The sequence below is a fragment of the Propithecus coquereli genome, unplaced genomic scaffold (assembly GCF_000956105.1).
Source record: "Propithecus coquereli isolate 6110/MARCELLA unplaced genomic scaffold, Pcoq_1.0 Scaffold114, whole genome shotgun sequence".
Classification (NCBI taxonomy): Eukaryota; Metazoa; Chordata; class Mammalia; order Primates; family Indriidae; genus Propithecus; species Propithecus coquereli.
The window spans coordinates 428,682-452,355 of record NW_012135414.1 but is presented as its reverse complement, the minus strand read 5'-3'; the positions used below and the strand labels follow the sequence as shown (position 1 = coordinate 452,355).

General features: G+C 40.8%; 2 protein-coding genes across 3 annotated transcripts in view; one reads left to right on the top strand and one right to left on the bottom strand.

The window, feature by feature from the left end:
• TRMT10B (tRNA methyltransferase 10 homolog B (S. cerevisiae)) overlaps positions 1 to 13,933 on the top strand; it is a 16,526-nt gene extending 2,593 nt beyond the window's left edge. Inside the window, exons 2-9 of one of the 2 annotated variants that reach the window (XM_012656984.1) lie at positions 3,705 to 3,905; positions 4,382 to 4,490; positions 5,094 to 5,218; positions 6,824 to 6,976; positions 8,104 to 8,182; positions 8,819 to 8,886; positions 12,772 to 12,895; positions 13,482 to 13,933. In XM_012656984.1, coding sequence (XP_012512438.1) covers positions 3,720 to 3,905; positions 4,382 to 4,490; positions 5,094 to 5,218; positions 6,824 to 6,976; positions 8,104 to 8,182; positions 8,819 to 8,886; positions 12,772 to 12,895; positions 13,482 to 13,588 — 951 coding nt within the window. In that variant the 5' untranslated portion in view covers positions 3,705 to 3,719 and the 3' untranslated portion in view covers positions 13,589 to 13,933. Of the gene's footprint in view, positions 1 to 3,704; positions 3,906 to 4,381; positions 4,491 to 5,093; positions 5,219 to 6,823; positions 6,977 to 8,103; positions 8,183 to 8,818; positions 8,887 to 12,771; positions 12,896 to 13,481 lie in introns of those variants that run through there. The other variant, XM_012656991.1, reaches the window with a different exon arrangement.
• A 1,600-nt stretch (positions 13,934 to 15,533) lies between these two features.
• On the bottom strand, positions 15,534 to 20,640 carry EXOSC3 (exosome component 3). The gene is made up of 4 exons (XM_012656974.1): positions 20,097 to 20,640; positions 19,297 to 19,446; positions 17,060 to 17,211; positions 15,534 to 15,988 (listed from the first exon to the last, which is right to left on the bottom strand). The coding sequence occupies exons 1-4, from the start codon at positions 20,433 to 20,435 to the stop codon at positions 15,787 to 15,789; spliced, it is 843 nt and encodes a 280-aa protein (XP_012512428.1). The 5' UTR covers positions 20,436 to 20,640; the 3' UTR covers positions 15,534 to 15,786.
• Between the last annotated feature and the right edge of the window lie 3,034 nt (positions 20,641 to 23,674).

The following is a 23,674-nucleotide window of genomic DNA, read 5'->3' as shown; positions in this document are numbered from 1 at the left end:
CACCGCGCCTGGCCTGAACCAGGTTATCTTAAAGTTTTGTTTTGTTCTTTTTTGAATGTCTAAATGCAGAAAAATGCAGATGACGCTGATGGCTTGTATAACAAAGTTCAGTCATCTAAAGGAATTGTCCTAACAGGGGTCTGGTTGTCTTTTGTTAACAAAGATTAATAATCAACTTCACTGTTTATTCATGAACAGTACAGTGCTTCTGAAATGTTTAAGAATAGCTTGGTATTTTCCTCATTTCTCTGGAAATATCATTTACACTATTGAATTTTGTATACGCCATTAACTTTGTGATATAGTCAACACATAAATAAGTGCATTAAAAAGTGGTTTTTACTGGGTATTAACAGATTTCTAAGCAGAAATAAATTTTAGCTAGGCAGGCAAAGGAACACAAATTTCAAATCTATAATTTTGAAGATCTAAAAGGTAATTTCCTTGATCATCTTCAGGAATATATCTGGTGGTCACATGTTCACAGAATGTGCGATGAATAGCCAAAACTGCTCAGAAGGCTTACCTTTTTGGAAAAACTGTATGAACAACACTGGAGGGGTTTCGAATAGTAGTAACAACAGCCGGTATTTTTTTAGTACTTGTTCTGTATCAGGTCAGTGAAATGCGTCTAGTCCTTGCAGCAATCCTGTGAGGTAGTTTTATCCTATCTCATGGAATCTATGGCAAAGAGTTAAATGTCCTGGCTGTTGTTCCACCACTCACAAGTGGCAAGCTGGAAGTGTGGCTAAATTATGAGTTAATTTAAGATTGCTGTTTTTCAACTTAAACAGTCTATTTAAGTATGTCTAAGCTGAAAACTAAAATTTGTCCCAATTTTGAGCATTTGATGGAGTACAAGAAAAAAAAGCAATATGAATTCAATGCTAGAAGTATTTTCTAAGCACAAGAGTCAAAACTCTGGAGAAGAAAATATAATTCTAGGACACTAGCCATCTCTACAGTGAGTGATATTTATGGAGTTACAATAATATAAATACAGTTTATTAGTTTATAAATTTTAGAAACCAAGAGGATAGACATAGCACAGAAGAGTTCATTGTGATGACAGAACAAAATGTAAAGCCTGCCTTGACCATGTAAAATTAAAAGCTCAGCTTACCAAAGCTGGAAAATTAAAGGGGGAAGAGAGAAAGATAAAGGTGTGTATGTTCACAGTCTAGCATATTGAAAAGCCAAAAATACTATAAAAGGTCGTTAAATGAAATTTAAAATATTCTTAAAAGAAATAGAGATTACTTCTGGTAATTGTCATGACAGAAGGAATGGGTATTGGATGTACCTTCCTACAATAAACTATAAAAATGGATAAAATATTAATATACAAAGAAATTGTTTTCAGGCATTGGACAATAGGCAGGGCAAGCCTGTAATCCTTGAGAGAAAAGAAACACCCAAGCTAATTTCCACATTCAACCTGGCTTTTGGCCTGAGGATACTTTTGAAAACACTGCATAGTGATATGGAGCCCTTACATAGTGTAACAGTGTCACTGGGTGGAGGGAACAGATTTTAATTTAGGGCTGGCTGCTGAGATGGCTGGAATTTGTGGATCAGGGTACTGGCAACATGGGAGCTGTGTAGCAAAGGTGCTCCAGAAGTCTGCATAGGGGTCCCCAAAGTTGGTCATGATGTGGAGCATCTGGAACTCTCATACATTGCTGACAGGCAGTGTAAAACAGTACAATACTCCAGCAAACCAATAGCAGTTTCTTATGAGTTAAATATACACCTATCCTGTGGCCCAGCAATTCTACTCTTAAGAACTTAGCCAATAGACGTGAAAACATATGTCCACAAGAACATTTCTATGAGAATGTTCATAGCAGCTTTATTCATAATATCCCCAAACTGGAAAATCTCAAATGCCCATCAACAGGAGAATAAATAAATTGTGGTGTATTCATTAAATGGAATACTACTCAGAAATAAACAGGAACAAAATGCTAATACATGCAGAAATGTATAAATCTCAAAAACATTATTTTGAGGGGAAAAACTCAAGTTCTAAAGAGTACATACTATTTGAATCTATTTATATGAAGTTTTATAATAGGTACAGCTAATCTATGGTATAGGAAACAGAACAGGGTTGCTTTTGGCAAGTAGTGGCAAAGGGATGGAGATTGATTTGGAAAATGGAGAAGGAAGTGAAACTTTCTCGGCTGATGGAAATGTTTTGTGTCTAGACAGGGTTGTAAGTAACACAGGCCCTGTGCATTTATCAAAGCTCATTGAGCTTGTGTATTTTACCCCCCCACCCCCCAACACATACTTGTCCAGCTCTACCTGCAAAAAAATTTAAAGATCAGGGTAACTAAGAAGGAATTTAAAATAATAGGGAGTTGATTTAAGTGATTTGAATTCTCATGCTTCATAGGGAGTCAAAGCTGCTGAATCAAGAAGTAATGGTGTAAGCTTATGATTTCAGGATAAGGAGTTAATTACCAGGAGAATGAAAAACAATTGTTTAACAAGGGTTGCCACTAGAGGTGGAAGGGGTAGGAGTGAGGATCATTACTTTTCATTGTAAACAGGTATTCTTACCATATACATGAATCATATTACATAGATTTACATTTTTAAATATATGTTTTTTTCCTAAAATAGTGGTAGTGTGATGGACTCGGAGGACCAGCCATAGGCAATGGTCACATCCCTCTTTTTTTTTTTTTTTTTTTTGAGACAGAGTCTCATTCTGTTGCCCGGGCTAGAGTGCCGTGGCGTCAGCCTAGCTCGCAGCAACCTCAAACTCCTGGGCTTAAGCGATCCTCCTGCCTCAGCTTCCCGAGTAGCTGGGACTACAGGCATGTGCCACCATGCCCGGCTAATTTTTTCTATATATATTTTTAGTTGTCTGATTAATTTCTTTCTATTTTTGCTCTAGCTCAGGCTGGTCTCGAACTCCTGAGCTCAAACAATCCGCCCGCCTCGGCCTCCCAGAGTGCTAGGATTACAGGCGTGAGCCACCGCGCCCGGCCGTCACATCACTCTTGATCATCATTCGTTAAGTGTGCTGTAACGGTGTCCGTATTTCTCAGCGTCAGCACTTCTGAGGGATATTAAACATTCTCACTGGTGACTGGCTTTCTGCTGCAGTGATACTCAACTGATTCTGGGGAGGGAATACATATTTGAAAAACTAATTCTGATAAGTCGCTAACAACCTGGAAGAATTCTTGGTTGGTTTCATGCCACTATACCATATTTTTTGGTTAGCTCTTCATCCTCTCAGGATGTTTCTAGTTCAGTACCTAGCATATTGTAGGTGCTCAACAAATATTTGCTGAAGGAGTCTGTTTGAAACAATAGGGGAGGTGAGGTGGCTTTCGCCATCTCTGTCCCACTTTGAAAGCATACATTTCAAAGTACACAGTAACTTGGTTATCTGTGTCACCGTAGCAACGGATGATCATTGATTGCTTAGAGATGTCAGAAGTTGTGCTTGTCCTCTAAGAAGTGTATTTGGCTTCTTTACTACTGAACTGTTTCTATGCTGAATCATTTCTCTGGAAGACACATGCTTTTTCTCAGTTCAATAAATCTGGGTCAATATTTTACATATTTCTGATCCTTCAGTAACACAATAATACTATTTCTCATTTGGACATAGGGAAATACCTATGTAAGTGAAATAACGTAACAGCTCACATAATTGTGCTTTTTTCCAATCTGGTTGAAAGGACAGGACTAAGCACATGGACTGGAAATTGGAAGGGAGTACTCAGAAAACAGAGTCACCTGTGCTGCAGGGGCACGAAGGCATCTTAGAGGACACAGGTGCACATGGAATCTCTGAAAGCTTCCAGCTTCTGCAGATTGATGTGGAATGCGAGTGCCAGGAGGGAGAGACCCTCCCCACAGGCAGTGCAGCATGGTGCTCGGTGAGTACAGCGAGTTGCCTGGCCATGGCCCTTCAGTGATAGAATGTCCCAGAGACCCCTGTTCTAAGGGTAGATAGTGATAATAAAAAGAGAGACTGGGATTGAGTTTTGTGTATTTTAAGTGATAATTAATTTTGTGGTAACTGGTTTAAAGTTTTAGTTCCATTTGAATCATAGGAAAAGTAAAGTTCAAAAGGAATTTTTGATATACCTCAGAAGGGTCCAGAAATCTAAACTCTATTTTAGGGCCTGTCCCTAATGAATTTACTGCGTGACCTGAGCAGGTCACATCTCTTTTTTCTTGGGTTCCGTTTTCTCTAAACACAATCCTGTCTAGGTTTGCTTTTAAGACTAATATCCTTTTTCTCTCCTAACTTTATATGTAAATGAAAAAATAAGTAACTGTTCCTAATATTCATTTTCCTTTTTGGTGCTTATGAAGTTCTCAAACAATTTTGTTTTCTGGATAACATAAGAAAAATGTCCGGAGAAAACAGAGACACTGGGAAAAGATAATTGCAGCAAAGAAGAGCAAAAGAAAGCAAGAAAAAGAAAGAAGAAAAGCCAATCGTGCAGAAAATCCAGGTAACAGTAAATGAGATTGCCTGGATAACCATTTTTAGCAAACTGGTGTCTGCATGTTCCTAGGAGAGTAGGAATTTTATTTAAGTAAAAAACAAACATATGAGAGGTAGGACCCACTGTCCTATTTTCTTGGTAATCAAATGTATCAAAGAAAGCAAAATTTAAGGGTGCTTTTCAAATATAAGCTAATGAGCATGTGTGTTTATAAGCTCAGAGTAGAAGGAATGAAACCCGCAACAGCTAACATTTATTCAGTGCTATGTGCTAGGTTCAGTTCTGAAAATTTTACGTGGATTACCCCAAGGGGAGGTACTACTACTATTCCCATTTTTTGGTGAAAAGATTGAGGCTCAGAGAAATCAAGTAACTTGCTCAAAATGGATGATCAAACTGAACTTGGATTTAAACCCAGCTGTGTGCTCCAGGGCGCACACTCTTTACCACTCTGCAGTACAAAAATCCCCTAATGAATGAATACTTTGCAAATATTCAAGTTTCTCTTTATGTACAAAAAGTACTCACTTGGCTAGAGAGATTCGTTTCTTATAGAATATTATTTCTCTGGTTTTCCACTTTTATTTCTTTCTGGTATTTCTGCCCTAGGCATCTGCCCTCAGCACAGCAAACGTTTTCTGAGAGCTTTAACCAAAGAGAAACTTTTGGAAGCCAAACACTCAGGACCAAGACTATGTATTGATTTGAGTATGACCCACCACATGTCAAAGAAGGTAGAACATCCACTAAGCCTGGAATTCCTGCTCGCATGAGGGAGGCCCAGAAGGGTGCAGCTCTTACGAAGAATATGACCAGCTCCAGCTTCTGTGATTCTTTAGTAAACCAGCAAAAGTGTTTGATTTTCTACACTGGGCTACTAAGTTCCAAGATGGCTATTGTAAAGAATCTGGAAGAAAATATACATCCTTTGGTTTAGTTTGCAAATTTTTACCTTGTCTTCTGTTTTGAGTCCAGCACCTTTGCCTCTCTGTTCATGGTGTCCCCGGTCTGGATGGAACCTTTCAGGTTCAATTCTCTAGAAACTAAATTTTTGGCCTTCTGCTGGGAAGAGGAATATTTGCCTAGTAGCATGTTGTGGGGAGGTTACCTGGTGGAAGGTCTTCTTGCAGAGTATGTGTTTTAATTGTTTCTCATTCACTCCATTGGTGAGGGGGGAATTCCCACCATAGGGTTCTGGGAATGGCTGAATGTATGACATCTGACACTGGACAGATGACCCTGACAGCAGTTTATTGGTCTCATATACTCACAGCCCACGGGAGGAGGATACTGCCCACCACACAAGGCCACCTGGGCGTTGTAACTGAGAACAGAATGAACAACCAGGCGCTGTGGGAGGTGGGCTTTGTAGTATCAAGAGGGTGAAGTGCTCCCTGGTTCCCACAGGAGGATGTGATTGGCCTATTTGGATAATTCCATGGGCTGGCAGGGAACCAAAACCCACTATTCAGGGATAAACAGGAGCTATGCCTTGGACCCTTGATACAAAGGGTTTCTTAGCTAGAAGATTTTATCTACGGGAGCAGAGTTGGGAGGGGAACCTGCAATTAGGCTATTTGAGGTCCTCCCAGTTTCACCAGAAGTCAAGGTGGCACATAATATTGGGCCTCAATTTTAGCTCTTACATCACAGTATGTAAATTTTAAACAAATCTCTCTGTTTTCAGACATCTCTGTTCTATGTGCTAGTGTTTACGTGTTTTTCAGAGACAGAGGAAAACTATAGATCTGAGGTTCTTACATGGAACCTCTCAAAAGGTCAACCCCAAATTCTCTGTTTATATTAGTTTAGGTATCAGATTAAATTTAACTCAAAGCCTTTTTCTCTCTACCAAACAAATCAGGCTAAATTGTGAAACTACCTTTATATAAGAGTGTTGTCTCCAAATTAGGATGAAAAGTTATTAGTAAAACTTCCAACCCTAATTCATCTCCTGGAGTTAGGAAGAAGGTACCAAATTCATCTGATGGATTATAAAAATTTCTGTATAGTAACGTAACCTCTTTCGTAACTTAAATAGTAAATATCACGTAAGATTTTAGATACAAGATAAAATGACAATTTCATATAGTAGGGCCAGCAGGAGGTAGAATTCCCAGTTTTTCCACTATTTCTGGCCTGGTATCATTTTCTTGACTTTTGTCTATAAGGTGTGATGCTTTAGAGTGTAACACACCCTCATACACACATGTACTTCTAGTTCATGAGATTTTCTGTAGTAGCAGTCAGTGAACTAACTTATTGCCTAACCATTTGTTGATAATGAATTTAGAGTGAGTTGGGATGTTTCCACCTGAGTTGTCCTTATTTCTTTGAAGGAATTAAGTAGACTGGCTGGACAGATCCGAAGGTTGTATGGTTCTAACAAAAAAGCTGACAGGCCATTTTGGATCTGTCTCACTGGATTCACAACAGACAGTCCCCTGTACGAAGAATGTTTGAGGATGAATGATGGATTTTCTAGTTACCTGGTAAGTCTCTTTTTGCATATTATTTGAATTGTCATCTGGAAAGTAGTTGTGGGGTAATAGTAAATTTCTTTTACTTTTTCGTCTTTTGATGTAAGATATATATAAATTATATGTTTTCACTATTGCAGTCTAAAAAAATTTCAGTACCTCTCAGTTCATTTAAAATTTAGCTCATCCTCCTGTTGCATTTACAAACTAGTATTCTCAGTATCTAGGACCGTATTTTGTGCTAGACTTTATGATCCAGGGATGTTTTTGGGAAATGCCATGACTCCTTTCTTATTCTCAGTAGTGGTGAATTAGGAAACAAGAGTTTTGGGGGAAGAGAAAGAATCCCTGTAGAAGTAATGTGGATTTAAGATGAGTTTTAGGGAGTACTGAGGCGCTTTTCAACTCTTTCTTTAGGATCTCGTAAGTGTAGTGATAGATATACATGTAAGAATCTAGATCAGTTTCTAAGAATGTCATTAAAAATGTCTGTGTAGCTGAGATTGAGCAGCTGTGGGCTTCCCTGGGGAGATCCACGGGGGTCATGAACATGAATGTGAAGGGTGTGCTGTGTGGTGCTGCACGGCTAGCTATGTTGTTCTTACTGTCTTAACAGTCTTTCCTATAGTGCATCCATTTCCAGCTTTACTTCTCTATACTTTTTTTTTTTTTTCACGATCCGTGTATGGAAGCCAAACAGACCCTCTTACTGGGCAGGCCACGTAGTTCCCTTGTTTTCCTGTCTTTATGCCTTTCTTAGGTGATTCCCTCCACTTTGAATTCTTCCCTTTTGTGTATGTGTCACTCTCACCTCTTTTCAGAAACCCAGCTACACAAGTCCCTTCACCAGAAGACCATCCCTGGTGGTGTTACTCCCTCATCTGTAGTCCTGGGGCATGCCGCCTGTTCCTCTACTAGAACCCCATATCACTTTCTCTCTCATTTTGTAGGTTTGAATGTCTGTGTCTTTCTACTTTCCCTCCTGACTGAATACTTTCTGAGAAGAAGCTCAGACATGCAGCCCCTTGATATTCCTAGAGCCATGTCCGATAGAAACTAGAAGCCCAGTAACTAGTTATTGAATTGTGGGCTGTGTTTTAACTTAGTTCCCAATACATTGAATTCTTTGCATTTTCCAGCTAGACATAACAGAAGAAGACTGCTTTAGTTTATTTCCTCTGGAAACCCTTGTGTACCTAACTCCTGACTCAGAACATGGTATGTAGTCCTTGCATGGATTCATGTAGCACATCGTTCCTAGCTCTTTGTTTCATCATCCCCCGTGGCAGAATTTATTAAAGCCACTCAAGGAGTATCCCACTCCCACCGTATTCCCCCCCCAAAATGGAATGAACATGAATTGCACCCCTCCTATGGGCAGGTGCCTCACTGGATGCTGCATAGATTTAGGATTTCCATCCTCATCTGGACCTTGTGTGCTGCCTGATGATCCTTCCCAGTTTCCCTGGTCAGCTGCCCTCATTGGCCCTTCTTGGGTCAATGTTAGATACATATTTGTACCTAGAAAGTAATCTATTTCACATAGTTTTCAAATTTATTGGTATTAAGTTGATCATAATATTTTCTTCTAATTATTTCACATCCGTCTCTAGTTTTAATTTTGTTTTCTTTCTGAATCTAATGTTGATTTGGGTCTTTTGTTGATTAGATATGTCAACCGCTTATTTTTTTGGTTCTTTCAGAGAGTTACCTTTTGGTTTTATTGAGCAAATCTATCTTTTTGTTTTCTGTTCATTAAATTTCTACTTTTATTAATAATTCTTCCCTTTTGCTTTCTTTGGATTTAGAAATTATAAACAGACTTGATGTCAATGTCCTTCATTTTTTCATTAGCTCTTGAAGATGTTGATCTAAACAAAGTTTACATCCTTGGTGGACTTGTGGATGAAAGCATTCAGAAGGTAAGTGTGTACATTTCAGCCCCACCATCTATATTTTGAAAAGTAGTGCTTACGTTTAGAGGCCCTTGTGCTGTCATCTTCTCACCCAGAAGGCCTAGAATCTCAGAGGAATGGGAAGAAAGAGCCTATTTCCCCCAGGCTGGCCCTCCCACCTGTGACACCTCCTTTCTCTTCAGCAGTGTCAGTGGTCCTGAGCCTGACAGAATCAAGAGTCAGGAATTAGAATGGGTACTGTTTGCTAATTACATAAACTGTTGAGCTTCTTTCTCCTCTCCTCTCTTCACTTCTGCAAGGATAACTCTGATCTTGACCAAGTAAGCGTTGGCTCAGCATGCTTACCAGGTGTTTGTTCTTTGAGAGAGAATAGTTTGCTCCTTCTTAGGCCTGCCTCCCTGCTGATACAGTCTTATCCCCAAACCTCAAACTCATAGCATTGTCCAGATTTCTTTTGTTGGAGTTTTATTGGAATAATTGGGGTGTCACTGGATTTTTGAAATATGTTTCTATTATACAAATATTTGTTGAGATAATATTTGTTATATATACTAATTAACATATTGCATAGATAATAAGTTAACTAATGATATAATAGTTAAATGTACAAAAAAAGAGTACAGTAAAAAATAAGTCTCCTTCCCACCTTTGTCCCCTAGTCCTCCTCCCCTGAGGCAACCACTGTTAAGTTTTCTTGTGTACCCTCCTTGAGGTATTATATAATCACACATGTGTTTGTGGGTATATTTTATGTATATGTCGGTGCATTTTATATATTTTTTCATATATGTATAAGATACACATATAAACTCAATACAGATGATAGGTTAATTTAATTGCATTTATTTTAAAAACATTAGTGTTCCTTGACTCCATAGTGATAATCAAAAAAATGAGCAAGGAGTCTCTTACAGAAGAATGATAGCCAATAAATGAGGAATACATAATAGAATTAGAAAATTATCATTTGTCACTCCCAGTGTCATTATTGATTCAGACAACTGACTGTGAATGAAAGGCTGGGGAGGAACTGGCTATTTACATGGTCTCAGGGTATCACCCTACAAAGGCAAAAATTTAACATTATAGTGAAACAATCTGGTGGTCACCATCTTATCCAAACTTGATCAAATTTAGCATCACCAATAGAGGCACAATCTGTGCCTCCTGATGTAATCTCGCCTGTGAAGTATTCTTGCTAGTGTTTAAACTGAATTTAATCATGAGGAAACAGACAAATCCAGAATGTGGGACATTCTGCAAGATGACTGGATTTTCAAAAAAGTCAATGCAATGGAAACTAAAACGGGCAGGGGGCTGTTTTAGATTAAAGGAGGCTAAAAATAATAGCCAAATGCAGTATGGAAGCCTTAATTGGATTCTGTATTGAGAGGAAAGCTTTATAAAAGACATTTTTGGAAAAGTTGAGATTTTGACACAGACTTGTGTATTAAGTGAAGTTATGGAATCATTGAAAAAGTTGCTTAGAAGTAGAAATGGTACTGTGGTAAGGTAGGAGAATGTCATTGTTCTTAGGTGCATGCTTAAGTATTTAGTGATGAAATATCATGATGTTTCAAATAGTTCAGCAAAATATGTATTTATATACAGAGACAGAAAAGCAGATTTGATAAAATGTTAACAACTGGTGAGTCTAGATTACAGCAATGAGTATTGGTTGTATTATTCTTTCAACTTTTCTCAGGTTTGAAATATTTCAAAATTAAAAGTTTGGCAGGGGGAAGTTAGCCTTATTGCAGAGTACAGTATTGGCACTTACCCTGTGAGTTGTCACCATTCTCCTGTAGCAGGGTGACGGCCCCTTTTTCGAGGTGGTGAAGTCCATAGTGAGCAGTGTGTGCTTTGTAGATGTACCATTTTAACACATTGTGTTCTTTTCTCTCTCCACCAACATTTAAACTGAAAAATAACTAGCACAAAGGTTGTCAGATGCATAGAACTTTTTGGTTGTTAGAGAGTTTGGCTTCTTCACAGGAATAAGCTTAAGAACAACATTGCTTCAAAGAGAGTTATTTTATCTTTAAGTGTGCAGAGAACAGAAACTAGACTGTAAGCACCTCCAGGGCAGCACCCAAATATCCTACTAACGTTGAATTCGGTACTCTAGTTCAAAGTGATTATACAGGAATAAGACTTTTTTTTTTTAAACAAACATATCATAGCTCATATTTACAAAGCAATATTATCCCTTCAAAGAAATCCTTTGAGTAGCTGTACCCTTGTCCCATCTGAATTGCATCACTTAAAACATTTTTGGGGGCTGGGCGTGGTGGCTCACGCCTGTAATCCTAGCACTCTGGGAGGCCGAGGCGGGTGGATCGCTCAAGGTCAGGATTTTGAGACCAGCCTGAGCAAGAGCAAGAACCCGTCTCTACTAAAAAATAAAAAGAAATGATCTGGACAACTAAAAATATATATAGAGAGAAAAAATTAGCCGGACATGGTAGCGCATGCCTGTAGTGCCAGCTACTCGGGAGGCTGAGGCAGAAGGATTGCTTGAGCCCAGGAGTTTGAGGTTGCTGTGAACTAGGCTGACGCCACGGCACTCACTCTAGCCCAGGCAACAAAGCGAGACTCTGTCTCAAAAAAAAAAAAAAAAAAATTTTTTTTGGAAGTTCTCTCTTGGAATTGTGTTTCCTGTGAGTCTGAGAGGCAGGTAATCCAGTGTCAGTACAAAACAGGTGCTAGGCCTGCTTCACACTGTTCCACTTGGTTAGACCACACTCATGATGGCCAGTCAGTTACGAGACTATAAATGAAAGGACATTGACTAGCTAGAACAAGTTCAGAAGAGCTTGCCCTGAATGATAAAAGGACTTGAAACTAAGTCATAATGAAAGAGTTGACAGAACTGAGACTGTAGTCAGTGGACGAGAGTATTGACAGGGGCATGATCACTGCCTCCCAGTATCTGAATTGCCATCTTGTGGAAGGGCTATTTTACTTTCATGGTGTGGCCCCAGGGGAATAGAACTAGGATGAATGAGTAGAAGTCTTAGAAAAAAACAGAAGAATTTCTTATCAACCAGTGCTGTCAGAGTTGAAATGGGTTGCCCCAGGATGAACTCCTTTGTCACACATTGTCCGTTGACCATGTGGCCATATAGGAGAGAAGTTATAGAGCATATACAAACAGTGGATGGGTGGTTAGAGTGGGATAGTTAACACTATTGAGAACCCTTCCAAACCTGAGCATGTTAATAATCCCTGTAATCTAAAACTTTCTCTTTAATCCTGAAATGTTAGGTAAAAAAATATTTCCTGTGCTTATTACAAGGTAGCAAATGTAATTTAAACTTTAGTTCATGAGTCAAGGACATCTTATGTAGGAGGACTTCCTTTTAATTGGACTGTCTGTTCTCACACTTTAATGCCACTTATTGTGGTAGTGTATGCGTCTTGAATCCTGTCTCCCTTTTCTCTAATTTGCTGCTACCTATTGGCAATGAGCTGGAAGTTCCAGACATCCAGAATTGGGTCTTATTGAGTTAGGGCCAGGAGCATTCTGATTGGTTAGGCTTAGGCCACTTGTGCCTTTGGATGCTGATTGTGGCTGCAGATGTGCCTCTTTTGTGTATTTCCCTCTTGGTTGTCAGTGGTAGTCAGTGGAGGCTTGCGGAACTTACCCTTCAAAAAGTGAGATGTTGTCACACAAGCCCTTTCTTACTTGGGACAATTATTCTTCATTATCTGTAACTTGTTTTGTTCTACCATAGGCTTCTTATTTTTAATGTGTTTATCCTTTAATTATGATTATAGATGAAACTGAAGCAGTGGGAAATAAGGATTCTTACAATTTGCTATGCATATTACAGTGAGAATATATTAGTAATTTTTATAATAAGAAAAGTATTTAACTGTGATTTACAGAAGGTGACATTTCAAAAGGCCCAGGAATACTCCGTCAAGACAGCCCGCTTGCCAATCCAGGAATACATGGTCAGACGCCAAAATGGGAAAAACTATCATTCAAAGATACTGGCCATCAATCAAGGTACTGCTCGCATGGCCACCATCCAGTGTGCTAGGGCATTGTGTTTTGCATTGTGTTGAAGTACAAGTGACCTTTGAATCAGCCTCCTGTGTGACAAATGTGCTTGGACTTTATTATGTGCACTTTGTGACATGTATTCTGGCCACTGAGAGGCATTCTTCATTTTATTCCTGGTCCCCGACTATGTTAAAGATAGTTGAAATTGTCCCCTTGACCTAGAATGCCCTGCCTTCAACCCCTCATTAACCAATGAATTCCTATTTGTTCTTCAGGGTTCAGTTTGGGGACATCTTGGCTGGCTTCCCTCCGCCACCCAGGCCCCGTCAGGGCCTCTTATTTGTGTTCCTATTTTACTGTGTTCCTCTGTTGAACATTGTCCATTCAGAGGCCTGTATGTCTCAGTGAATGTTGAGGTCCTTGAGAGCAGGCCAGGCCTGTGTCTTTGCCTCTTTCCTCCAGGATCTAGTACCAGGTGTGCAGCATAGGTTTATTGAATGAAACCTAGAACATCTTTTTCCTCCTTAGTCATTTAGTAGTTCTTTTTTTTCCTGCATCGTCACTGTGTTTTCTGTTCACTCTCTAACAGTGTTTGATATCCTGTCCACTTACTTTGACACTCACAACTGGCCTGAAGCATTGAAGAAAGGAGTTTCTTCAGGAAAAGGCTATGTTCTTCGGAATTCAGTGGAATGACGGGCAGCCTAAGATGGCAGTCGCAGGAGTGAAGTGCTCAGGGTGCCTTGTCCAAAGAGCAGGGCAAGGTGGCAGCAGTGGCACACACTTGCCTTTACTTGACATCTTGAATCTTCAATAAGCTACTAATGACAGGGACCATATTTTATGCTCTTTTGTATCTCCCATAGTGCCTGGCTCACGGGAAGTGCCCAGATATATGTTAAGTAAAAAAAGTTTACGTAACAAGGAATTAGCCCCAAAACCACATGGCTTTGTTAGTGTTAATTCACCTTTTGTACATCTATGTCTTCGTGAAAGACCTACTCTTTGGAGATTGTTTAATTAAATAATTATTGTTATATCAAGTTTAATTTTCACTGAACAGGCATCATTAAATTGTATGACTTTCTCCAGCCTTCTCTGATCATGCTAATTTTTTCCCAACTCAGTTATATGCTATACATAAGCTCTGCAGATCAACCTGACCTGACCTATCCCTTCTTTGAGTCCCCATAGCACTTTGTTCCCTCCTGTGACTCTTACCCTCTTCTCCCTTACTCTGAGTATGGGCATGGAGGGCTTTTCGCTAATGGCAGGATACTAACAGGACAATTTATGTGAATATCTTTGTATCCTCTGAGCCTCGTACAAACTAGATTCTTCATATATATTTATAATTAACAGATCAAATTGTAAAGCAAAAATACAGTATTGCTAAGTCTAATTTGAAAATAGCCCTAAAATGTTACATTCTGACACATGAGCATGTTAGATGACCTACCTCTTATTATACAAATCTCATTCCTTTTCTTGTGTCCTAGTAGCTATACTTGCTTCAGTTACTCTTGCCAGTTTGGGTTAACTAACTTGCTAGTTCAGCTGCTGGCAAATTCAGAAAATACATTCTGTATCTCAAAAGAACCAAAAAGTTACATCTCTGTTCTGTCCCCTCCCCTTCATAATTTAATCCCCGGGGAATTCTGATTACCTGATAGATTGTATTAGTTTTTTGTTTTTTGAGGTCTTTTTAGCCCATGTGGACTTCATAGAACACATAATGCTCCTTGGGCCTTATCAAAGTATTGAATGAGTTCTATACTCTCTTTCATCCAAAGGGACTTTCTATGGACAGGCTTCAGGGGATCCGTCTCTCATAGCCTCAAAGACGTCTATGAGCCCAGAACCACTGACCTGGATCATCTACCAGTCTTCATTCTTACCTCTAAAGGCTTGCTTTAATATACTAAATACCATGGAAAAATTTCTTTTCCAACTCCATCACAAAGCTCTCCCATTTATCCAAAACCTGAGCAGGGAGTGTTTTGTTTAGCTTCTAGGAAATGATTTTAGCAAAATAAGATTTGGCCAGATTTAGATTCAGAAATCCCCATCATAGTGTTATTTATGTAACAATAAAATAGGAATATATCCAATATATCCTATAACATGATTGAAATATGCAACTACTGAATTTTTAATAGCAATTGTGAAAGGAACGTATCATAGGCTGTTTCAAATGGACAAAGTATAATACAAAGGAGCACAGAAGATATCCTATAATTCTAATTTGAAGCATATATACACAGACATATAGTAGTTGAGAATATGGGCCAAGTTAAGTTCTGTGCCTCAGTTTCTTCAACTATGAGGATAAGTGTCTTTTACATTTGCATTTACTAGGAATGAATGATTTATTCCATGCAAAACATTCAGAATGATACTTGGCACATAGTAAACACACAATAATTATTAGTTGTTACCACCCACTGAATAATGGGATTACAGGTGGCTTTTATTTGCTGCTTTATACTTTTTTGTGTATTCTACATTAACTTTGGTGAACATATTTTACTATTATAATCAGAAAATAGTTATTTTAATGCTGACTTTCAGTTCATTATAGAAGTTGCACTCTAGCAAAACTAAGGAAGCTAATACTACCCAAATAAACTATAACACTAACTTTTTAGTAAAGTTTATTGTACAGAACAAAAAAATACATCGTGACTTTGTAATGATTTTCTCTCCCGTAAGAGCATGTGTGAAAACCAGTAACTTACAAAAATATTTTATTTAGGACTCTAATTAAAGACAGCATGCACATTCATATTTTGTCTTCTGAAGATTTAAAAGGGAGAGGCTCACCTGAAAAAAGTTTTCCCCAGGAAACCCATAGTTTCTTGGCTCAGCTGACCCATTAAAAAAGTCCACATATATCAACTTTCTGCCAATCTGGAGAAGATTTGTTTTCTTTGATCTGTTGTCATGTGTTCACAAGCTTCCAAAATGTTTGCCAAAATTAAAGTCTGTTGAATGGTTTTTGCCTTAACCCATATTCTTCCATTCATTCCAAACACTATCTCCAGTGGATAGAGTTTTCCCACTTCCTGTATGATTTCACAGTCTGGAGCTAATAGCCTGGTGGGAAAGAAGAAAGAAAATGAAATTTAATAAAGTGGTAAAGGTGTACCCTGACTCTCTCCTTTAGAAGGAGATTCCTTTTCTGGGTAGTTCTCCAGTTATTCAAAGCCCCACAAACATCATTCCAAGAACAAGGAACATGATCACATCAGCTGCTCCCTTTCTTCTAAGAAGCTTTACACTTTTCAAAGGTATACTAGAGGTCACAATGGTGGCCTAGTTCCTACAAAGAAATCAAATTCCCTTTGTTACCAACTTTGCAAAAAATGTACAAAGTTCTTCTCCTAGATGGTCAGAGAACCTTAATCCCAGATGTAGAACAATAGCTTTTTTGTTATCTACAGTATTAAAAGAATACTTTAAACTTATATTCCTGACCGTGTAAGTTATTTCTTTGTATTAAATTTGGTACTTGGAGAGGAGCATTGGCTCTTTCAAACCACAAGGGTGCTACTTGGTTAATAACACAGTTCTCTAATGTCCCAAACTAATTCTTAAAATCTGCAGAATAGGTAGCAAGGAGAGGCATACCAGATAGCTCTGAACTTAAGTGGCTCTCACGGTAAAGCCCTTCAATATGGCATAGCTTTGGGGAGGTAAAGTTCTAAACACCTAACAGAGAATCTACCTCAGTGGGAACTATTAAATTTACCAAGACAGAGTGGCAGGAGCCTTCTGTGAATGTCTATATAAGCTAGAGGATCACATCAACGTGGCTGTATTTGGCCACATTAAGGCCAAATTTGGGCTCAGTATGTCAGCTAAGGAACATGCCTGAGAGAGAAGACAAGAACAGGACAGAGTAAAAGCTTGAAGCACAAAGTATTAGCCCACCAGGAACACCAACACCAAAAACTACACAGCCAAATACATTTGAATTTGATATATTTACATTAACATAAAACTAATTCACGAGTTTACAAACGTGTCAAAATGGACCTTGCTTTTTAACTTTGAGAAGAAATTCAGATGCTGTTACAAAGAATCCAAATATCAAAGATTAATCAGCTTTCCAAGAAGGTATAATTATAAAAGCTGGTAGGCAAACCAGCAGGCATAAGGACTTACTTTCTAATCAGGCCCAACGTCACTTTAAAAAGCAGACCATCATGTCCAATCACACCCATTCCATTGGCTCGTCCACAGCTGTCAATACAGACCATCTCTGGTTCCATATCCTTATTAGCAACCACAAATTGGCCATAGATGAGATCTCCAACCTACAATGATATTAAAAACCAGTTCATTTCCTCTTGACAAACCATTCTACAGGTGCTGCTATTGGTTCTTTCCCACAGGCAGCAATGCCAGCCACCTATAGTTCTATAGCTAAAGGGTTGACTATACTATGGATTCCCACAGTCACTCTGGAGTTGAGTCTTGAAAGAAGGCAAAATTAACACATGTACCCACCCCCTTCACCAACCAGGAAATCCTCAGACTAGGAGCCATCTCAAGGCCACAGAACACCCTCCAGGGTTGCACTGTCCACTATGGTGGCTAGTACCCACATGCAGTTATCTAAACTTACATTTAATTAAAATTAGATGTTTAAAATTCAGTTCCTCAGTTGTATTAACCACATTTAAAATACTCAACAGCTAGTGGCTGCCATACTGGTTGGTGCAGATATAAAACAGGATCATCATAGAAAGTATCATTAGATAGCACTATTCTAGAGAATCACTGTAGATTTATGTACAGAGGAAGGAACTCCTTGGCATGTAACTTATTCAATGCGAAATGGAGCAATGGTAATTCACTGACACTTCTCCATAAAAGATTTACTTAAAAACTTCATGGAGCTGAAATGATGAAACTGGGGAAATGGAGAGTGAACTTGTGTTCACTCAAGAAAACACTAAGTACCTACTGTTTGTTGGTGACTACAGAAACTAGACAGGAACAAAACATTCTCTAGCTTACAGAAGCATTTGGTCTTGGGAGGGCAGAAGGGATGTACATATAAATAAACTTCATTCAAGGCTAAATCCAGTAAGTGCTACAGCCAAGACATTAAGAAAAGTGACAAATGGGGATGGCTTTACAGAGGTGGTTGTGTTTAGTCTGAGTCTCAAAGGATGAGCATGTGTTCCACAGGTTAAGAAAGGACACTGCTGTAATCCTGGCACTTCGGGAGGCCGAGGCAGGAAGATCACTTGAGGTCAGGAATTCCAGACCAGCTTGAGCAAGAGTGAGACCCATCTCTACTAAAAATAGAAAAAATTAGGCGGGCGTGTTGGCATGCCTGTAGTACCAGCTACTTGGGAGGCTGAGGCAGGAGGACTGCTTGAGCCCAGAAGTTTGAGGTTGCTGTGAGCTAGGCTGATGCCATGGCACTCTAGCCTAGGTGACAGAGCAAGACTCTGTTTCAAAAAACAACAACAAAAAAGAAGGGATAGTGCAATCCAGATAGAGGCAACAGCAAGAGCAAAGTACAAGGGCAGGAAATCTGAGTTCAGTGGTGTTTGGTATGGTTCAAGCATGGCTGAATGAAGGATATAATTATAAATGAGGGAACCCTCCCCCTGCCCCCAGTATTATGCCAAGGAATTTTGTAGGTTTCAAAGAATCTTGTTTTTTTGAGAAAGGGAGTATGTGAGGATGTCAGCTCTCAAAAGCTTGGATGGAGAGGTCAAAGTGTGATGGCAGGGACGTTAATGAGGAGGCGACTGAGCCCAGTCAAAAGGGAGCTAAAGCCTGAAATTACAAAGTGGAGATAAAGGGATGGACATGTAAAAGATCAGAGAGAGGATCAAATAGGATCAAAATAGCATTAAGCAACTAAAGACACATGAGAAGTGAATGAGAAGGGGCAAAGAAACTACCAAATTTCTGGCTTGGGCAGACAGGAAGAATGTCCTGAAAAGCCCAAATTGAAAACCCAAGGTAACAAGATTACCCCTCTGTCAGTTCCAAGGACCTACAACCAGGATGGATGGATGGCTGGCTGGCTGATAAGGTCAATTTGCACCACTTGTCCCTCCTCTGTCTCTAAGCCTATAGTTGACTTCCTTGTCCAGTGGATAACATAACAGATAACAAAGGAGATGACAGATATAACCTTTCAATTAAGTAGCAAGGAAACATCCCAAGAACCAATGTAACAAATGTAAAATAAGTACGTAGCTCCAGTTCTGGAGCTGGACAATCTGAAGAAAGTCTTGGAGCCTGAGGTGACTGCACAGATGCTGCTAGATTGTAGGTCATGCTTTGGAGAAAATTCAGGTAGCCTTCTGGATATATGAGTGTTCTAGGGAATAGATGTTTTTCTTACTTTTAAAACCAAAGGTTCCCACTATTACCTGCACATTTGGTCTATTTCTTTTAGTTGCACCTTCAAATGCCAAGTAAGACAAAGAAGCTGGCTCACTCCCTCCAACATCAACTTTGAATATATCTCCAGATTTAGCTGTCACTATGCCAATCACATGGTCTCCTTTCACTGGAACATACTACAAAAGAAAATAGAAGGATAACAGTCATAAATGATAAGATACCTTTGGAAGATATCTTCAGCAAGTTCTTTATTGTCATTAAAGAGATGTTTAGAAGATATTTTGAAATCCAAGTATACAAATTAATAAAAACCTTTTAAGAAATTTGATCATATGCCACTTTCAGTAAAAGAAAATCACACCATAAACTCTCAGGATCGCAGCTTCTAATAGTCCGTTAATATGAGCCAGGATCCCATACCTCTTCAGCATTCTCATCATTAAGTCCCTAGCTTCTGCTGTGTCCAGGGGCACAGGGATCCTTACAATCAGGGTAGCCCATTGGACTGTTAGACAATTTTTCCTTGTTCTTATATAAATTAGACTTCCTGTGACATCCACTCATTGGGCCCGGTTCTGCCCTCTGAGACTTCAAGGGGCAAGCCTTCTGCTCCTGACCTTTGGAGTTTTGAAGACTCACGGTCTCCAGACGCCTTTCTTCCTTGGTTGCCCTTCTCAGGCTATGTACCTACTGTTCATGGTCCCTCTAAAGGAGATGCTGAGGTGGACTCAAGACTATGGTGGCTCTAGGCTAGCCTTAACACAGGAGGGCTCCAGGGCCCCATCCACTCTCATTGCCGCATCACCCCTCCAGAGTCCCAGCTCACCCGTTTCTGCTGCGAATCCACCCAGTAAACGCCACCGCCGCTGCCACTGCCGGGCTCCTTGTGACGGAGGCGGCCGCACTTGGTGACCAGCAGGCGGTCCCCACAGCGCCGCAAGCCCGGGCCGCACACTACGCGCACCCGAGAGCGCGCTCCAGCATTCAGACGCAACGGTCGCTCCCCTCCACCGCCAGGGCCTTCTGCGTCCTCTTGCTCCGGCAGGAGCAGTTCCTCACCCGGGAGCACTACCTGATTTAGCACTGTGCGCGCCGCCCGCGCCCTGCTGCCCGCGAGAGATTCAGCCGCAACAGCCACGACTTCAGCCATCGCAGGCGCCAGCATACACCCCTTCCGGTACCTGGCTTCCGCTTCCGGCTCCGCGTCCAATCACCAGTCCTCCCAGGGCCTTCAGTTTCTGGCAGTAGCAGTCCGTTGGACTTGGACCTAAGTCTAAAACCTAATCACCGTCACCGGTCCCGGCTAAAGGTGGCTGTGATGTCTTTAGCCAGCCACCTATCTTGCAGTCTATCCCCGTGTCGGTATAAGAAACGCGCAGCTCGACTCCATCGGGGAGCCTCCGCTTCCGGTGTCTTTCTTCGCGTGTCTTGTGACCGGTCCACTGTGGGATACAAGACGCTTCCACATAGCGTTCCGTGGGATCCCTAAGCAGAGGGGCTTAGAAAATTGGACGTTGGATGGGCTCAGAGGCCCTCCCTTCCAACTCCGCTCTCGGAAGAGTGGCTGACCTTTTAACAGGAAAAGTGCATTATTCTCAAAGTAAAAGCTTTTTGGTCGATAGAGAAGATATCTATTCACATTTGGAAGACAGAAAAAAAGAAAATAAACACAGTGTATTGGTCTTGCCCGTTTGTCTCTCTTGCTACGCTGTCTGTATTGCCAGGCTCTGGCACAAAATAGGTACTACCTGATGAATGAACGAACACAATACTTTGGGTGTGTGTTTCTCCCTAGAGTTTTTCGCCCTGCAAATAAACACATATCAAAAACATATTTTCACATACTTGAGCTATCCCTACGAGGCCTGAGGAAATCCGTAAATTAAATTCCTGCTGCTACTTTCCCTGGAGCACGCTTAGTTGCCCACTGAGAAGCAGCTGAATTCCATATCTGTAGTACTTCAGGGCTTCCAGTCTTCTTAATTTGGGGGTTATTTGAAACCACCGTTTTCTCTGTCAACTGGAACCTTCAACCAGTGATCGGATTCCTCAGCAGTGATGAGAGCTCCTGGGGTCTAGGAGGACGTGATTTTCTGACCCATGGGCTTTAGCTGCCCTCCATTTCTGCTGCCCATCTCTTTGCTGCACCTGCTTCCAAAGTGAATTTTTAGATTTTTAAAGGTTGTTTAAGACAGACCAACTGTAATAAACACTCCAAATTTGGCAAGATGATGGTGAGCCATTTTCCCTGGATATAAGAGGACAAATGAAACAAAACTTCTGTTGTTTTGCAGTCAGATTGTTGAAAGAATCGCTCTGGGTTAGGTTCCCTGGCAGGAGTGGGAGATCACGGGGCAGGGATGGTGTAAATTGTGCTTCTCTCTTCCCCACTCCAGAGGTATTCAGTGACCAAACCTGCCTCAATGGTGGCTGGCCCTCAATGAACTCAGGTCCGGGCCAGTCAGAGAGGAAGTTGAGGAAATGTTCCCCGGACTACCCCTCGAGGACCCCACGTCGGTAGTGGAGTATCTGGAAAAGACTCAGCCCAGATCTTGCAGAGGAGCCCAATCAAGTCCACTTCCTTGTTGGAGCCATACTCGGAGAGTGGTCTAGCTCTCTCCCAACAAGTGACACAGCTGCAGCGGTGAGGAGAGTCGCCAAAGACCAGCAGCTCGGGACCAGCCTACCGGGCACCGCCCACCCCGGCTCACCCAAAGGGGGCGAGGCGCGCGGAAAAGCCCCCTGCCCGCCGGGTGAGTGAGAGCGCGCGAGCCTGTGGCGGCGGAAGTCTGTTTGCGTGCAGGAGGGAAACCAAGGGCACGTACGAGTTTGTGGAGCCCGGCTCCGGACTTCGGCGGCGAGCGGGCCAGTTCTGGAGTCCCCTGGGGTCGCGGTTCACGTTTTTCTGAACAGGGCGTGCCGCCTTTTCTGATTGTAAAAGTGGCCGCGGCGATTGGGGAATGAAGAGGAGGCCAGAGCCAGTGCAGGCGGCGAGCACTCTTCGCCCTCTGGCCGGCTCGTGGGTTTCCCAACTGATGGATTAGGCCCGTTCTCTGTCGGAAGTTTGCCCATTTGGAGTCAATGCAGTGGAGGCCGCTCCGCGTTCTAGTGCCTCTGGCCTCAAATTCCCCATTTCTAGTTCCCTCGAGGAAATTGCTAAATTGCCCTTAGGAAAGGTTGGAGCAGACCGCAACCTTCCTGACTCTTTTCCAGAACTTCCTCTTTAGAAATTTTTGCTAGTTTAGAGGTTGGAAAAGTGGCATCTCACGGCTGCTTTTCTTTATTGTCTGGTGAGGGTTGGCATTTTTTCCTTTCAGACAACAGCACTAGTTGAGCATTTACTTTGAGCGAGAAATGGAGCTGGGGCGGCAGCCGAATCCTTGTCCCTGCTCTAGGGGAGTTCACTGTCTTCACCTGAAGATACCAAGTGTTATGGTGGCTGCAACAACCTGAATAGAGCATCAGCCCCAAGAGTACAGAGGATGAAATGGTTATCTCTGTGTGGAAGAAAGGTTGCGATCACGATAGGTGTCCCAAAGGAGGTGACACTTGAGTGAACCTTTAATATTTTTTAGTTTACTAGTTTGTAAAGATTATAAATGAACTACATGCTGATTTGATACACTGAAAATAATAGTAAAGGTCCATATTAGTATTGTTAACATATTCAAATACAGGATTTAATCTAAAAACAATTGCTTATAATTATCACTGCGTAAATAAGAGTCTGCTTGCTACAGATATTTATTTACTTGTTCATTTTTAGAGACAGGGTCTCACTCTGTCTCTCAGGCTGGAGTGCAGTGGCTGGATCATATCTCACGGTGACCTCAAACTCCTGGGCTCAAGAGATCCTCCTGCCTCATACTTGCTACAGATGGTTTTTAATCACAAAGTATCATAACTTCTCAAACACAGGGCTTATTGTAGAAAGTAAAAAAACACATTTTTTCTTATCAGCTACTGTTTTAAATGTGTTAGCAGTTCCATAAAATATATGGCTTCCCTATTCTCACTCCCCAAATGTGCACTACAGTCTGGTATCAGCTACATTCTTCTTTGGAATCGCATTCAGGTTTGGTTCTGGTGTATTACAGTATATAACCAAATGATTTTCTGGTTTCCAACAGCTTTGCCATTCATCTGCATTTCTAAAAGAAGGAAACATCTTTCTAGTTAATATTTTCTCTCATCTTGTAGTGTGTGTGCCTGTGTCATGCCATCCTTTGTTAGGGAAGGACCCCCATCTCTTAGACAATAGGAAGGAGGAACAAGACTCCAAAGGAGATAACTAAGCAAGAAAGCAGGTTTACCTACCACAATTCCACAGGTACCAAAAGTAGATGAGACTTGGTGGATCAGATTAAGAAATGTATTACTCTTAACACAGCAAACAGCAGGAGC

What these genes read in the sequence shown, in the direction of transcription:
- EXOSC3 (XM_012656974.1), bottom strand. Translation starts at nt 20,435, where the DNA reads ATGCTGGCGCCTGCGATGGCTGAAGTCGTGGCTGTTGCGGCTGAATCT. An exon ending in TGGATTCGCAGCAGAAACGG is followed by an intron (nt 19,447 to 20,096) that starts GTGAGCTGGGAC and finishes TTTCTTTTGTAG; the next exon opens with TATGTTCCAGTGAAAGGAGA. An exon ending in GAAATAGACCAAATGTGCAG is followed by an intron (nt 17,212 to 19,296) that starts GTAATAGTGGGA and finishes ATATCATTGTAG; the next exon opens with GTTGGAGATCTCATCTATGG.